This window comes from Manduca sexta, chromosome 15 (assembly GCF_014839805.1).
Source record: "Manduca sexta isolate Smith_Timp_Sample1 chromosome 15, JHU_Msex_v1.0, whole genome shotgun sequence".
Classification (NCBI taxonomy): Eukaryota; Metazoa; Arthropoda; class Insecta; order Lepidoptera; family Sphingidae; genus Manduca; species Manduca sexta.
The window spans coordinates 7,409,165-7,423,439 of record NC_051129.1 but is presented as its reverse complement, the minus strand read 5'-3'; the positions used below and the strand labels follow the sequence as shown (position 1 = coordinate 7,423,439).

The 14,275-nt window shown below is 33.4% G+C and overlaps 1 protein-coding gene across 1 annotated transcript; it reads right to left on the bottom strand.

The window, feature by feature from the left end:
- Positions 1 to 51: 51 nt before the first annotated feature.
- On the bottom strand, positions 52 to 14,048 carry LOC115450499 (integral membrane protein GPR155). The gene is made up of 15 exons (XM_030178534.2): positions 13,938 to 14,048; positions 13,737 to 13,835; positions 10,712 to 11,001; positions 10,332 to 10,633; positions 10,113 to 10,234; positions 9,148 to 9,313; positions 8,572 to 8,799; positions 8,042 to 8,194; positions 7,196 to 7,364; positions 6,490 to 6,654; positions 5,635 to 5,773; positions 5,286 to 5,472; positions 4,873 to 5,048; positions 4,621 to 4,746; positions 52 to 4,240 (listed from the first exon to the last, which is right to left on the bottom strand). The coding sequence occupies exons 2-15, from the start codon at positions 13,826 to 13,828 to the stop codon at positions 4,048 to 4,050; spliced, it is 2,508 nt and encodes an 835-aa protein (XP_030034394.1). The 5' UTR covers positions 13,829 to 13,835; positions 13,938 to 14,048; the 3' UTR covers positions 52 to 4,047.
- Positions 14,049 to 14,275: the final 227 nt, after the last annotated feature.

Below are 14,275 nucleotides of genomic sequence, written 5' to 3'. Positions count from 1 at the left end.
CCAAATACCACTTAATTTGAAGGGCATTGAGAATCTTATTGAAAACAACAGTTTTATGTTTGCAACAATGTATTTCATTATAATCATTCCATAATAATTATAACATGATTGGTAACATGATTAACATATTACGTTTATAAATGTATACTCTATTATAAAATATACCTATTTAATGAAAAATAACACAGTTGATAATCACAAAGGATAACATTTCAAACTAAGTGTATAAATGTAGCAAATATACATATTTTTACATGCGATTTAGCTTGTCCCAATGACATTAAAATATTATGAATTATCTTTCAATAATATTAAAATCAAAATCACGTCATAAATTCTGGGATGTATAAATTACAATAGTACCATTATACTGAGATCATTTCACGAGGACATATATTTGATACTACAGTAGTTGGTTATATACTTATGATCATTGAATTTGGACTTTGTTAAGGTGGGACCAAATGACAATTTCTTTTTATTTTAAATACACTTAAATTATAATCAATACGATGTTAAACAGCCCTCATCAAATCAAGATAAATATTTTTAGAAATAATTAAATTGTTTTGAAGATAATATTTGGCCATGTGTAAGTTATTCTGGTACAATTTGCATTCCTTACTTATAAAGTTATAGTTGCATCTTAATCACATATAATATTTGAAAGTAACCCCACCAATATTGTGCACATAGGAATCAGGGTGAAAGTATTAAACATGATTGTCATTAATAGAATATCACAAAAGTTGTATCTATATTATCGATTATTTCAAGATAGGCTCGCATTACATTTTATTTAAGTTTTTATTCCAATTTTATAGTGGACTTAAAATTGAATTTTCATGCACATTAAATTGTATCAACAAGTTTAAGTTACAACCTAAAATCAAAAACTAGATTCAAATATGTGATTTTCTCCAAAGAACAAACCCATTTTGCTATCCACATTGTAGAGCTTGTGTTGTTATATGGGAGCTCACATAGCTGTGTGTGGAAATAACAAGTGTGTGCGTCCCTACACACATCATATCAATTCTATGTCACTGATTAAATAATATTAAAATGAGTGCTCTAATCCTATTGTCTGTATTTTAGATACATTGACGACAAATGTTAGACTCCAGACTAGAAAAAAGTATTAATTAAAGTGGTATAAATCATTGCATAAATGGAATTGATAAGCTATTGAATAAAACAAGTGCACCAAAGTTAATAGCTATTAATTACAGTAGAGCTTTGATTATCCGAACGACCACTTATCCAGACAGCTACGCTCGCTTCGACCGCAAAATTAAGGGCTTACTGCGTGTAAAACATTGACTATCTGTATTAATTTTCTATTTACGATTCTGACAAACGAAAATCATATAATAAAGGTACGTTTTATTGATATATTGGTACATACATAAAAATATATGGTTCGATTATTCGAATAAGCCTGGTTAATTCCCCAACTATTTCAGATAATCGAAGCTCTACTGTAATCTAGTGACATAATTCACTGTAGGAGATAAATAGATATAATATATGTACCTCAGCAACAATAACAGCCTTAAATCTATCTACACCAGCACCAAGCTTTGACAACAATAACAAGCATGTCTTTTGATCGAATCCAAAGCCTCATTTATACGGATCAATTACCGCTAGCAATAATCGTAAGCAACTACTGCTTAAAGTAGTTATTCCGCCTGGACATGTAAAATAGCGAGGCTATTCTCGGCCGTATTGTGTCGTACTAGCCCTCCTGGCAGATATTGAAAAAACGAATATTGGTAGCAATGTCCTGACGATTATGGCTAGCAATAATTGATTTGTCTAACGAAGCTTTACGGCGGATATCAAAAGCGATCCCAACGTTAATCTTCGAACCAATCAAAATATGTCATTTGTAAGCACGTTAAAAAAGCTTTGTTCTGATTGGTCCACTCTCCCGACCCATCGAAAAAGCGTTTGGGATCGTTTGTTGAAATCAGTGGTAATTCGATTTTATATTCACTAATTATACATTGATCCATTTTACGCCTATAACACGTGCGTCAAAAACTTTATACATAGTATTAAACTACTTTAAAATTCTCTATCTGCAACAGAGACACGATACAAACATGTGTACTTCACATTTTTACGTCATGAAAATGATCATGATAAGCAAGAAATCTTAATCTACATTTGGAAGAGTTTAAATTTTGTGCCAATTAGTTAGTAACTATAGTTTTTCTTGGGATTTTCTAACTATAATTTTGATATGTAGTAATGAGACAGATTTATTTTTAACACATCATAGAAAACGGTCGTTACCGGTGTTAACATGGTTACATATAATATTATATTGTAACATATTCAAGTACGTCAGATCTGTTTTACATAAATAGGTACTAACAAATAACTTAACAGCAAAAACATTAAACATTATAATGTTAGAACATTTTGCTAAGTTGAAATCGCGTAGTAGCAACAGAATTACATTTTTTGTGATCAAATATTGATCTCTTACATTAGTTGTTTAAATATTTTTGAATTTAATGCGGATAATGTGCGATACACCTCATGATGACAGTTATGGTAGAGAGCAAATTACTAAGTCTCAAAAGAATAAAAACAACAAAATATGAGATCAGGTAACATTTAGGTATGTAAAAATTACTATTTCAAATAAATAAAACTACTTATAGTATATATGTAGTTCGTTATTCAAAATAGATCTATTATAATTCATTGGTCCATTGATAAAAGGAAGCAACATTATATTTTGTCAAATAACTTACAATACAGTGTAGTATCAATATTCTAAAAAAAATCTATATCTTAATAAATGAGTACGTCTTGAAATAAATGTACGTAACGAAATATTATAACGATTTTTCTGACTGGTATATTCTCAGTATAAATGTATGAAACAAAAAAAGACTGATGAGCTAGAAAATTTCGTAATAAAAGTTCGTAAAAACTATTTCGTTACGTATATTTATTCTGAGAAATACTCAAATATCAATTTCGTTTGCAATATACGTATTTGTATCGCTTCGACACATTAAATAGACCATAACAATACATATCTAAATAAAATAAAAAAAAAAAAAAAAACTAAAACACTCTTAGATGCGAGACTAAACAGTCTACAAAGAAATAGTACATTAAAATAATGTAGTCTAGACCCTAACCAAAATGACTTCGAGACATTTGTGACGTGTTATCAATTATACAATATATCTAGCTCAAAGTCTCCTACCCCTAGTTTTATGCACACGAAGCAAAATAATATTAGGACTAAGTATAAATGTGATACGAATGTAAGCGAAAGTCATCGAACTGCGCGCATGTACCAATTATAGACAAATAATTGGCGGCTGATTTCAATAATCACACTCTAATTCTAACAGAATCAATGGTAAAAAAATATAAACCCATCACAGTAAGTCATTTGTAAACAGGTCAAATAATAGAATAAGGTAACTAATAGAAAATGTTAAAAGGAAAGCTTCAACATAGAGATAAATATATAAAGAAAATAAAATAAAGATACGTAAAAATCCATTGTCCTGAATAACGAGGGTGAGGCGCAGAGCACCACAAAAGAAAAACAGGTAAAATAATCATAGTCCAGATTGGTTCATTTTCGCTGCTGATTCTAAGATAGCGGTTAAATACGTTTATAGAAATCGCCATTAACTATATTTGGTACTAATGTTCCCGCGTTCGTTAGTCACCATTTACAAAAATATGTTTTGGTATACTACACATATTTTTCATTACATTAATCACACTATAATCCATTGCGTTAAGAAAATGTGTGCCATTATGCTCGTAACCCTAGCAACGCTCTCTAACCAATAAAGTTGCATAAAATTATGAATTCAAGTTGACATCGACATGTTAAAAACAATTAATGTATGAAATCTTAATGGTTATGGGTCGCCGCGTCGGTCGGTTGACAAAATGACTATCTCTTACCGCGAATGGACTACAGTCTAGCCCAATATATTTTGTTATAGACATATATAGTTATACCGACGGCGGCCGAGTGTAGTCGTGGCGGGGTGTTCAGTTGAAGGTGTAGAGCAACGGCGAGTTGGTGAAGTGGTGCTTGTTGGTGACGTGTGCGATGAGCCTGCCGTCGAGCAGGTGCCGGCCGTAGGCGACGGCCTCGCGCGGGTCGCGCGCGAGCCCCACCTGCACCAGCCAGCGCACCAGGCACGAGCCGCGGAACACGCCGCGGTATGTGCGCATGCGCCACCTAGTATAACATCATCATTTGCTGTTTTCATCTTTCGTAATATACCGTGATTTTATAGTCGTTATGGAACCGAAAATTTTAAATTCTGTATCAATAATAGAGGTTAAAAAAATACCAATGTAATAAAAAAAATTTTTTTTATAAACATTAAAATAATATATATTCCTGGCGTTTTGAAAAGTGTTGACATATCCAGAACAAACATATTTTCTGACAATATACTCGTATGTAATTATAAAAAAAAGAAGTGTATTATAATACTTCATAATATCCCTTTCTACAATTCTCTTTTCTAGATTTTGGATAATATATTTTTTAATAAACCTAATCAATTAAAAGATACACTGATTTATGAAATGAATAATACGTTAGATAGGTACCTTGTGTCTTTCGCAATAGCCTCTTTGCAACGCTCAAGATGATGAGTTATAAACTGATCGCAAACATGCTTCGTTTCGAAACTCAGATCTTCAATAGGTGGTAATATTACAGTGTCTGCACCATGCCTGTAACATGTACGGTTCGTAAATTTAAAAGCATTAAAATATAAAACTCTTTACATTTTTTTTGTACCCAAAGCCATAAAAACTAGTAACGATATATCAATTTATTTATACCTAAATAAAACTTACCATTTAGTTTTGAGGTATCTAATAGTAGGAACCAATATTTCACCAGGATCGAGACCAAAGAGTACAAAAATAACTAAAGCTTGTCCATAGTTGGCAACAATGTCCAAAAACTCTATCTCTACGAACACTCCGCTTTCGTCTTTCAGCATCATTCGCCAAGTGGTGTATGTTATACCCTGTAAGATAATAGACAGTTTGCTGGAAAGTCCAGAAGGAATCAACCGTAACCAAAAAAAAATATTGGCTTACTATATATATTGAGAAGAAGCATTTGATACGTTATTAATTCATAAATAAACTTACACTAAAATGCCACAAAGCCTGAAATTAAATACAACTTTAAAACAAATAATTAAGAGAGGTGGAAGTTTCTGGTTCTTGAAATATAAAGTACTTTTCCTACAATAACTTACAATAAACATGCTCAAGTTGTAGACGATGATGAGCATGGTGTGCTTGAGCAGTTGTCCGTCGCGGCCACGTGAGTGTTCAGGCGGCAGCAGGCCGAGCTGTCCCGCCGCCGTCTCCAGCTCCGTCAGGTACGCGCACGCGCCGGCCTGCGTGCAGCGGTGCTTCTGTGACGGCGGGCACGCGCAGTCTCTGCGATATTACGCACGTTACAATCATGTTGAAGGTAAAAAGCACTTCTCGTTATCAATGGAGTTTTTGCTGCCCGGGACCTACCCAAAATTTGCCGCCCGTAGGAGGAGAGAAAAACAAAACATAATATAAAGAAAAATACTTAATAACATGACAACTTACTTATTCTCAGTGGCGATATCTTCAATGTCCTGCGAGTTGGTCAGCCCATTTTCGCAGTTCGGGTCGTTTGAACAACAATTAGTAGCACCCGCTCTTGTCGGAGATCTACTTGGTGATATCGATCCGTATCCACCTGAACCTAAAAAAAAACATTTTATGTTAATAAAACAAAATCATATACTCCTGAATAACGGGGACCGACGAAGGACGGCTGAGAAGGTCCCCCCTCACTTCTTCATAACGCCGGCAAGGGGAACGGCCATCGTATCAAATAGTGGGACCGTAGGGTCCCGGTTAAGGGTACCCTTAATGCCAGCCACACACACATACATTTTTTTTATTGTTCTGCGCATTAGGGACGACTGTGGACTTCCTCTGACGGAAATGTCTAAGTTTTCGTCCGCAGTCCTCCCTGCGCGGTGTCGCCTGTTGCGGCCCGTCTCCTATGGGGGGGTCTCCTATTGGGGAAGGCTCAGAAGCCCGGCCACACACTCATACATGAACATAACACTCTACAGCAACTCTTATCACTCATATCACAACAAAACAGGAACAAAAAAAACATGGTTAATTTAAACTACAGCATGGTGGAATGAGTCTACTCACTATTTACAGGTGTGAAACAGCATTTGTATAAAAATAAATCCAATAAAATTAATCTAAATCTAAATAAAACACCCCGCGATCTTTCCTTCACCGTTAAAGCAAAATTATACACCCATAATTTTAGAAAAGTCAGAGGTGTGTGCCTTTGGGATTTGAACCTGCGGCATTCGTCTCGGTAGTCCGTTTCACATCCAACTGGGATATCGCCGCTCTAATTGTGTATAAAATATAGCAAATACACAAACGTACCATTAGCCTCCGTGGAGGCGGACTGCGTTGAAGACGAGCCTTGAGCGTTATCAATGAGACTGCTAGATTCCTCCACCTGGTCCGAGCTGTAATCTGCCGTCAGCGAAGTGAACTGTGCGCTTCGTCGCCTAAACCTTATGTATACTATGAGACAACCTGTCGTCACTGGAAAATAAACATAAAGAAAAATGTAAGGAAAATGTTAGAATTTAAGACATTTTTATGACGAATAGACTTGTCATATTGATTTAAAATGCATCTTCCGATAAATAATCATTTCATACTGGGTAGGTACGAGTGCCGATTTTCTTTATTCATAACACGGGAATTATCAGGATAACATGCCCTAAAGCGGTGGCATAAAAACTCTTTGCAATAAAACTAATTCTGCGAAATTTACCCTTATTTTTCTATAAACTTTTAGTCTCAACCTTGTCAGTGGTTCAACAACTCAGACGCTCTTGATTATGTAGTCTATAAAGTCTATGAAACGTTGGAAGTAAGAATTAAACAAAAATCGCGATAAAATCCGCAAAATTAATTTTACTTCAATGTCTAACATTTGCGTAAACATAAGAAACCAATATAAATATTATAATATAATATGATGTTAATGAAATGTGCTTCTATGAATCCAAAATTATTTGGCCCTTACTTGTTCTAAAGTCATTTATATTATTTATCAGACTGAACATTTAACACTCACCAGTTAGACAGAAAACGAGTAAACAAAGGCGAATAGCGTCAACAGCGGTACTGTCCAAGTCCATGGTGGTTTTGGTGGCGAGCAACACGACCACCATCACGGCGGGAGCTCCCCACGCCACGAATCCGAGCACCGGCCATAGAGTCACCACGAAGCACGGCCCACGACTCTGGAACGCGGATATGATATTAAATATGACTCTCGTACTACAAAGTCTGTCCGAGTGGGTACTACTGCTACTATGAGTAGCGAAAGTCTGAATATTGTGATAGTCAGCACTAAATAATGAAACGTTCAGTCTCAGTTTTTGACAACACAGTATAATGCTATACAGAACTTGGTAGCCACTTCTAGAATCTAAGTGTTGCCACTGTTTATGGGCAGTCGCGGCGTAAGGAGCAACTTGCTTGTATCATTTATGATATTAGAGCGTTTGCCTGCGGCTCCGCCCTTGTGGAAAAGGTTTTACGGGATAATAATTTCCCCGAGATAAAAAGTAGCCTATAGCACTCAGGAGCCATGTAGCTTCCTACCAGTGAAAAAATAATAATAGATTTTGTAGTTGCTGAAGTTAACGCGTTCAAACAGACTCTTCAGCTTCATATATTAGGTATAGATTTTTGTATAACACTCAAAAACTGTAGTTTTAAATTATTGCCTCAAATTATAATGTTGAGCATAACTTTTATTGGAATTTACATTTAGACCTATTAATACTATTATATATTTTTGTATAATTATAGTATACACTTTACACTATGTAGCTCTCTATACCAAAATAAAATTACAAAACACTGTAAAACCTGAACAGAGGTTTATTTTATTTATTATATTTTGTTTACTTACTTGCAACATTAACATTCCAACGGAGAGCATAGACGTCCACAGTAAACATGAGTACATGCTGAATGTTCGTACAGCTTGTACAATGGTCGAGTGCCATGACGGTGGACTATTGTCGTAGGAACCAGCGCCGATCACACTGATAGCCAACAGTAACTGAAATATAACAAAGATAAATTGTTACGGATTACGAATAAAATGCTCTTCTTTTTGAATTAAATCATTCGATCGCTATGCTAAAATAATGAACTCTTCACTATTAAGACTTGCGGGACACTAGGCGTGTAAAAATGGGCACTGTGAGTTACGATCATATTGACAATAGATACAAGGTACAACTGACGTGGTAAAAATAATAGTATCAGCTACATAAAATGTAGTTTGTGATTTACCGTAATGTCGGAGCTTTCGTTTTTACACGCATTATGTGCAAAAATAAGAGCAATGTAACCTGTATGTATGTAGGTATTCATAAAACACGCCAGGTGTTATTTCTCGCACTGGTGTAAATAAAAATACCAAACCCACCGTACCTGAGTAGCAATTAAACACAATGTCAATCGATGCGGCATTCTCTTGTATTTCTTCGTTATTATAAACACCAGCAACACCCATAATGAAGCCACCAGCGCTACTATCGACAAATCAAAGCCGAATTTCTTCAATTGTTCCGCGTAATCTTTGTTTATAGATATAACTTGTGCGGACATGAACATCATTGGTCCTGATATGAATGTGCATATCACCATAGACGAAGCCATCTAAAATATATTGGTTATTATTATTCATTATCATGTCCCAATGGATCATCACATAAGTGTAGTAGCATGATAGTTATAAATTAGTTGAGATTGTTGATGCAAAATAAAACTTGTATAGGATTAGATTTGTTTGCATATTGCTGATAGATCTCTAGTGTTATTGGCGGTATATTACATCATTCACTAGCCCCTATCTCTAAAAGTAGATGGTATATTATCGTATACATAAATACAATAGAAATATGTTACACATTTTCTTACATTGTTAATTGATACAATTACAAAGAAAAAGTACAAAAGTGGGTCGCAAATAATAGTATCATGTAAATAACTTTGTCGGTGGCCTACCAAATCGATTTCCAGTTGATAAAGATTCGAGAACACGAACACTGCGGGTGCCGTGGGTATTGTTCCGTACAAGAATGCGTACGTAGAGAGGGAAATAGTATTGGATTCGTTCCCTCCCGCGTTCAATGAGCTCACGCACTCCCTCATTACAACGGGTAGGATGATTCTGAAACGACAAATAAATTGAACTTATCTTAAAATTTAGGTAAATAAAACTTTCCACCGCATCATAATATTGAGATAAATAAATAGCTCTCTTGACTAAAAAAAGAGAAAAAAGAACATTATTATTATACTATATTATGTAAATTTAATCTACCACTTTATAGCATTCAATTATTTTTACTTAATAGATTCAATTTTAAATATATTTAATTAGATATTCGTTTCTCGTGTACCTATTAAAACATGTATTATTAACACATGTGTAAAACATATAGACAATATTCAGGAAAAAAGCTTGTGTTCACCCACATTTGGTGAATAAACGTGACCATTCGAATGTCTCCATATTTAATCAACATGACCACTGTCTAAAAAACTACATATACTAATTCTAAGCAAACATGAATAAAACACGAAATAGAGGATGGAGATTTAGCTCGAAATATTATGACCTTTAACGACATCTCAATAAGAGACGCTGCTTTGAGTTCAAAGACGCAACTAAATGAAGATACGCGAAATGCAGGCATACATCGCTTGGATTAGTTAAAGACTGTTTACCTGATAAGCTCTATGTTACCTGATAAGCTCTATGACAACACCAACTTATCGCTAATGTTATTGTAAAGGTAAAATGGAAAGAAAAAACTAAAGTTAACATCAGCTTTGTACATTGATGTTAAAACCTATCCGAAACGAAGCCGTTCTTACGGCTTTGACAAAAAGTAATAGACCAAACATTAGGTAGGTACTTATTGTAAAATAAAATATGAAACAAATATTATTCTAAACATACTTACAACTTCACCATAATAAGTACACACGGCAATAATAACGCTGGTCCTTTTAACCTGTGTATTTGTCCGACCATGCGTAGCCCAAGCAAAAATAAAGCTGATGCAGAGAACGACTGTCCGAAAACCTAAAAATAAACCATAGATTAACGGAACGGTACCTACAATGAGTTATATTACATGTTTTAACAATTCATATTAAAGAATTCACTTGTAAAGTCTTACCTCTAATAGTCCTTCTAGATAAATAGATAATTTGTGTTTGAACACTATGTTTCCTATTATACCCAAAACTGTCATTACTAGGACCGGATTTAAGCAAATGCCTTTTGCAATTTGTTTCAGTAATTTGAACGTGTGCAAACTCTTCCTTTCGCTCTCTGTGAGTTGAGTACGCGAGTATTCTCGCTGCTTGTTTACCTCCATCAGTACAAAGGCAACAGGATTTAGAATCGCAAGAGATATCGGCGCCATTAAGTACAAATATAAAGCGTATTCCGGGTGGCTCTTCTCGTATAATGCGGTTACTGAAAACAGAGTATGATTTGATTATTTTTCTTATACAATCAGAATATATTTACATCACATGTTGTAATTAAACTTACTGATTGGTAGTCCCAGTGCGAAGTCATTGCTCTGTGTGCAAAATATAGCAAATATTCCCGCTCGTCCCAAATTCAATGGTTTCGACACAAGAAGCGTAACAAGTATGACTAGAAAAAATACTAAACCCTTCGCAAGTAATATTGCGAATAAGAATGTCCAATTAACAACACTGAAATCTATTCGAGCAAGCGATAAGAATATGAGGCATGGAAGAGCAAAAGTACCAACAAATGTAGCAATACCCTTCGATTCTGTTGCCGAAACAATGTTGAGTCGTCCAGCTACATACCTTAAAGATAAAGAAAAATAGGAATTAAGTACAACATAATATTGTTATGAAATCCAAATATCGAAAGATGAATATAGAATTTCAAAGCCCATGTCGTTTAACATTCAACATCAGTTTTTTATTTAACGGCAGAGCTGTTCGCATATTATCTCGTATCTTGATAGTTACGTCTTTCTTTATTGATTAAATTAACTGCGGCGCGCAATGACGCGTCACAGCTCTGTGGCCTCGGAATAATATGGTGAAACTGATGCTGTTCGAATTTTATTTATTAAAATTTCTATAATGCGGCGTTTCTTTAGCCAAGTATAAATTAAATAAAATTAGATTGCGCATTTTATCGAAATGCAGGCGACGCGACGTTACGTATCTCGTCGGAAAATGATCCACATCAGCTCCGTTTTAGTATTAAACCCCTATCAGTTATTGATTGCATAAAAGCTGGTCTGATCTGATTATAATTTTAAAAATATCAAGCATCTAGAATCTCATAGAACAAAGATGAAGGTCAAATGAAATAATCTGGGGATTGTCAATATTTAAAAAATAAATTTCGGTTAGATTCAGTGACACTTCAACAAGTGTGTTTTTATATAATAATAAACAACAGGTTATTATGTAAAGTAATTCTTTCAAAACAATAATTTATTCAAATTTATGTATTAAAGATATTTATGACATTAGCATAACAAGTTCTCTTAAATTTAGAATTATTGCTTAAAGTTTATGTTATACAACTAAACTAAATCTACATATTGTGCATACAACCAATCTGTAAGTATGTACGTACAAATAAATAAATTACTAAAGATGCTTAGTAGACAATTGTATAAATATAACATTTAACCTTGCTTAATATTCACATTTGTTGTTTATTCATGATAATGTGTAATTAAGAGATGAGATATGTAATTGAAGAAGAAAGTCCAAAAATTAATATACATGTACTCACAGATAAGACAGGTTTATTATTATGTACATATTGTACAAGTGGAATGTAATTTTTATAACAACCAGCCCTATATTCAGTAATTTTGTCACTGACTTACTAATGGAAAACATACATTAATCTTCTTGAAAATAAGGTGTAAGTTTCGAAATACATAAATATTAATAAAAGACAATTTTTAATGTGAAATCAAATCTCACTTTCAATCAGAAATACACTCACCCTGTGGGTGAGTCTATTTCGGACACAATATTCACAATAACTACAAAATTTGCAAAAAATTTCAAAGGTAAAATTAAGATTTTTAGTGAAAATATTTTTTATTATTGAATGAAAATAATTTATACAATGTTATAATCAGAGATATAGATGTATGTGTAGTTTCATATATTATTGCAATGTCAAAATGATTCTATATTTTGATTTCTGACCTATTGCTGGACTTGTTGCTCTACTACTAAGAGGATGGAAGATTAAGGTTGCAGGTTTGAAACAAGGCATACAACTCTGACTTTTCACTTATGCATGTTTTCTTATTTGTAATTCAATTATTACTTCCTTTAATGGTAAAGGGAAACATCTAAAAACTCCTTCTATAATCCTCCTTTTTTGCCTAAAACACCAGCAACACTGATGTGCTGAATCAACAAAAGAATCAACGATCTGATTCTGTTTAAAAAATTCTGGGTATTTTTATGTATGGTATGTTGTCATATAGCTTGAAATTTAATACATTTGTAAATTGATGAAAATTTATACATGATGTTAGTAAACTTTCTCTTTTCACTCATAGATTCATATTGAAAATATTTGAAATCATAAAAAATTGGATCACCACAATTGTTGGCCACCAGAAACAAGCTTTAGGTACAGAATTTGTTAATCACTTGAACAAACAAAAATTAATATTGTTTGATGACTATTCCAAAATTATTACTAAATCTGATCCATTGATGACTAACTATATAATATCATAAATATAGTGATATTGTATTTGTCCCTAAATATAAACTGGTTATCCGTTATTACTGTAAATTCTATCAAGTATCATTAAATTTATTCTTCTTATTTTTTAATCATGGCTCCATGGTAACTGTGGTGAATTTACCAATGTTGGAATATGTGTGTAGTAGGGGTGTTAACCATTTAATCAAGGTGGTTTTCTATTGAGATAAGTTAATTATAAGCCTGAAGTGTTGTATGAATTAAGATTATGAATATAAATTTAAGATTTAGATCACACTTATGGATGGAAAAAAGTTAATTTTACAGCAAATAAATGGACACAGTAAAAACCTAAGGAAATAAATAGCTCAAAATGAGAAAAGAGAGAAAATGGAATATCATTATTTATGAACTTTTGGTTAGGATATTTAGGTTGGGTAATTGAGTTTATTATTCTTCTAACAAGGTTTTCCACCACTTAGACAAATATATAGTCCATGCATCACCTTGTACAAGGACATATTGATTATGTTTTCTTAACTTTTAGCTGTCACTGTTACTTGAGTTGTATTTTCGACCAGCTAAAAATTAAACATAAATCTATAAAAGATTTGAAAACAACAAGTCCGTAGATACTTTTGGAAACAACTAGTTAACTGACTAGTAGTTTAGAGAAAGTTATACAGCCTGCAAAATATTACTACAGCGATAACTAGTTTGTTGGTACGATTAAATGAAACAATAAATATTATATTGATGATCAATAATTTTACGATATCTTCCGTCATTTGAATAATAGTTTGTTTCAAATTATACTATTATATTGGTTCATATTACTTACCCGCAAATGATTATTGTAAAACACTGGAACAACGCTGGATACAAATTATCAGCAGTGGTGTCTCCCAATTCTAGCAGAGGTTCTTGTTCCATTTTGAATCTATTATAAAAAAGCGGCCATTAGTAACTAATCCATTATTATATACTTAAAAAATAATAATACTTAAAATTATTTCTTATTCAGAGTAAAACAGGCACTTACTGTTGTAATAAGTATCTAGAAATAATTTATAGTGAAACAAGCAATCCCTATCCAGAAAAACATTTTTGTTTGGCATTTGACAGGAAATACGCAGTGTTTCCATATTATAAACGAAATAGAAATTAGACATAAAAAAATATTTTGGCTCAGTTTAACATCCGGAAGCATTCAGAGATTGGAATTCAGTTCTAAAAAACTGATGCCTCACACCTTTCTTGCTATTTTACAACTCTACGATGAAAAAAGCTAGATCTTGGAAAAGGGATTTATATTCTGAATTCGCCTTTTTTTAAATTTCTGGGTGTGTAAGGTGGGCCTTTATGCTTATATTAAGAAAC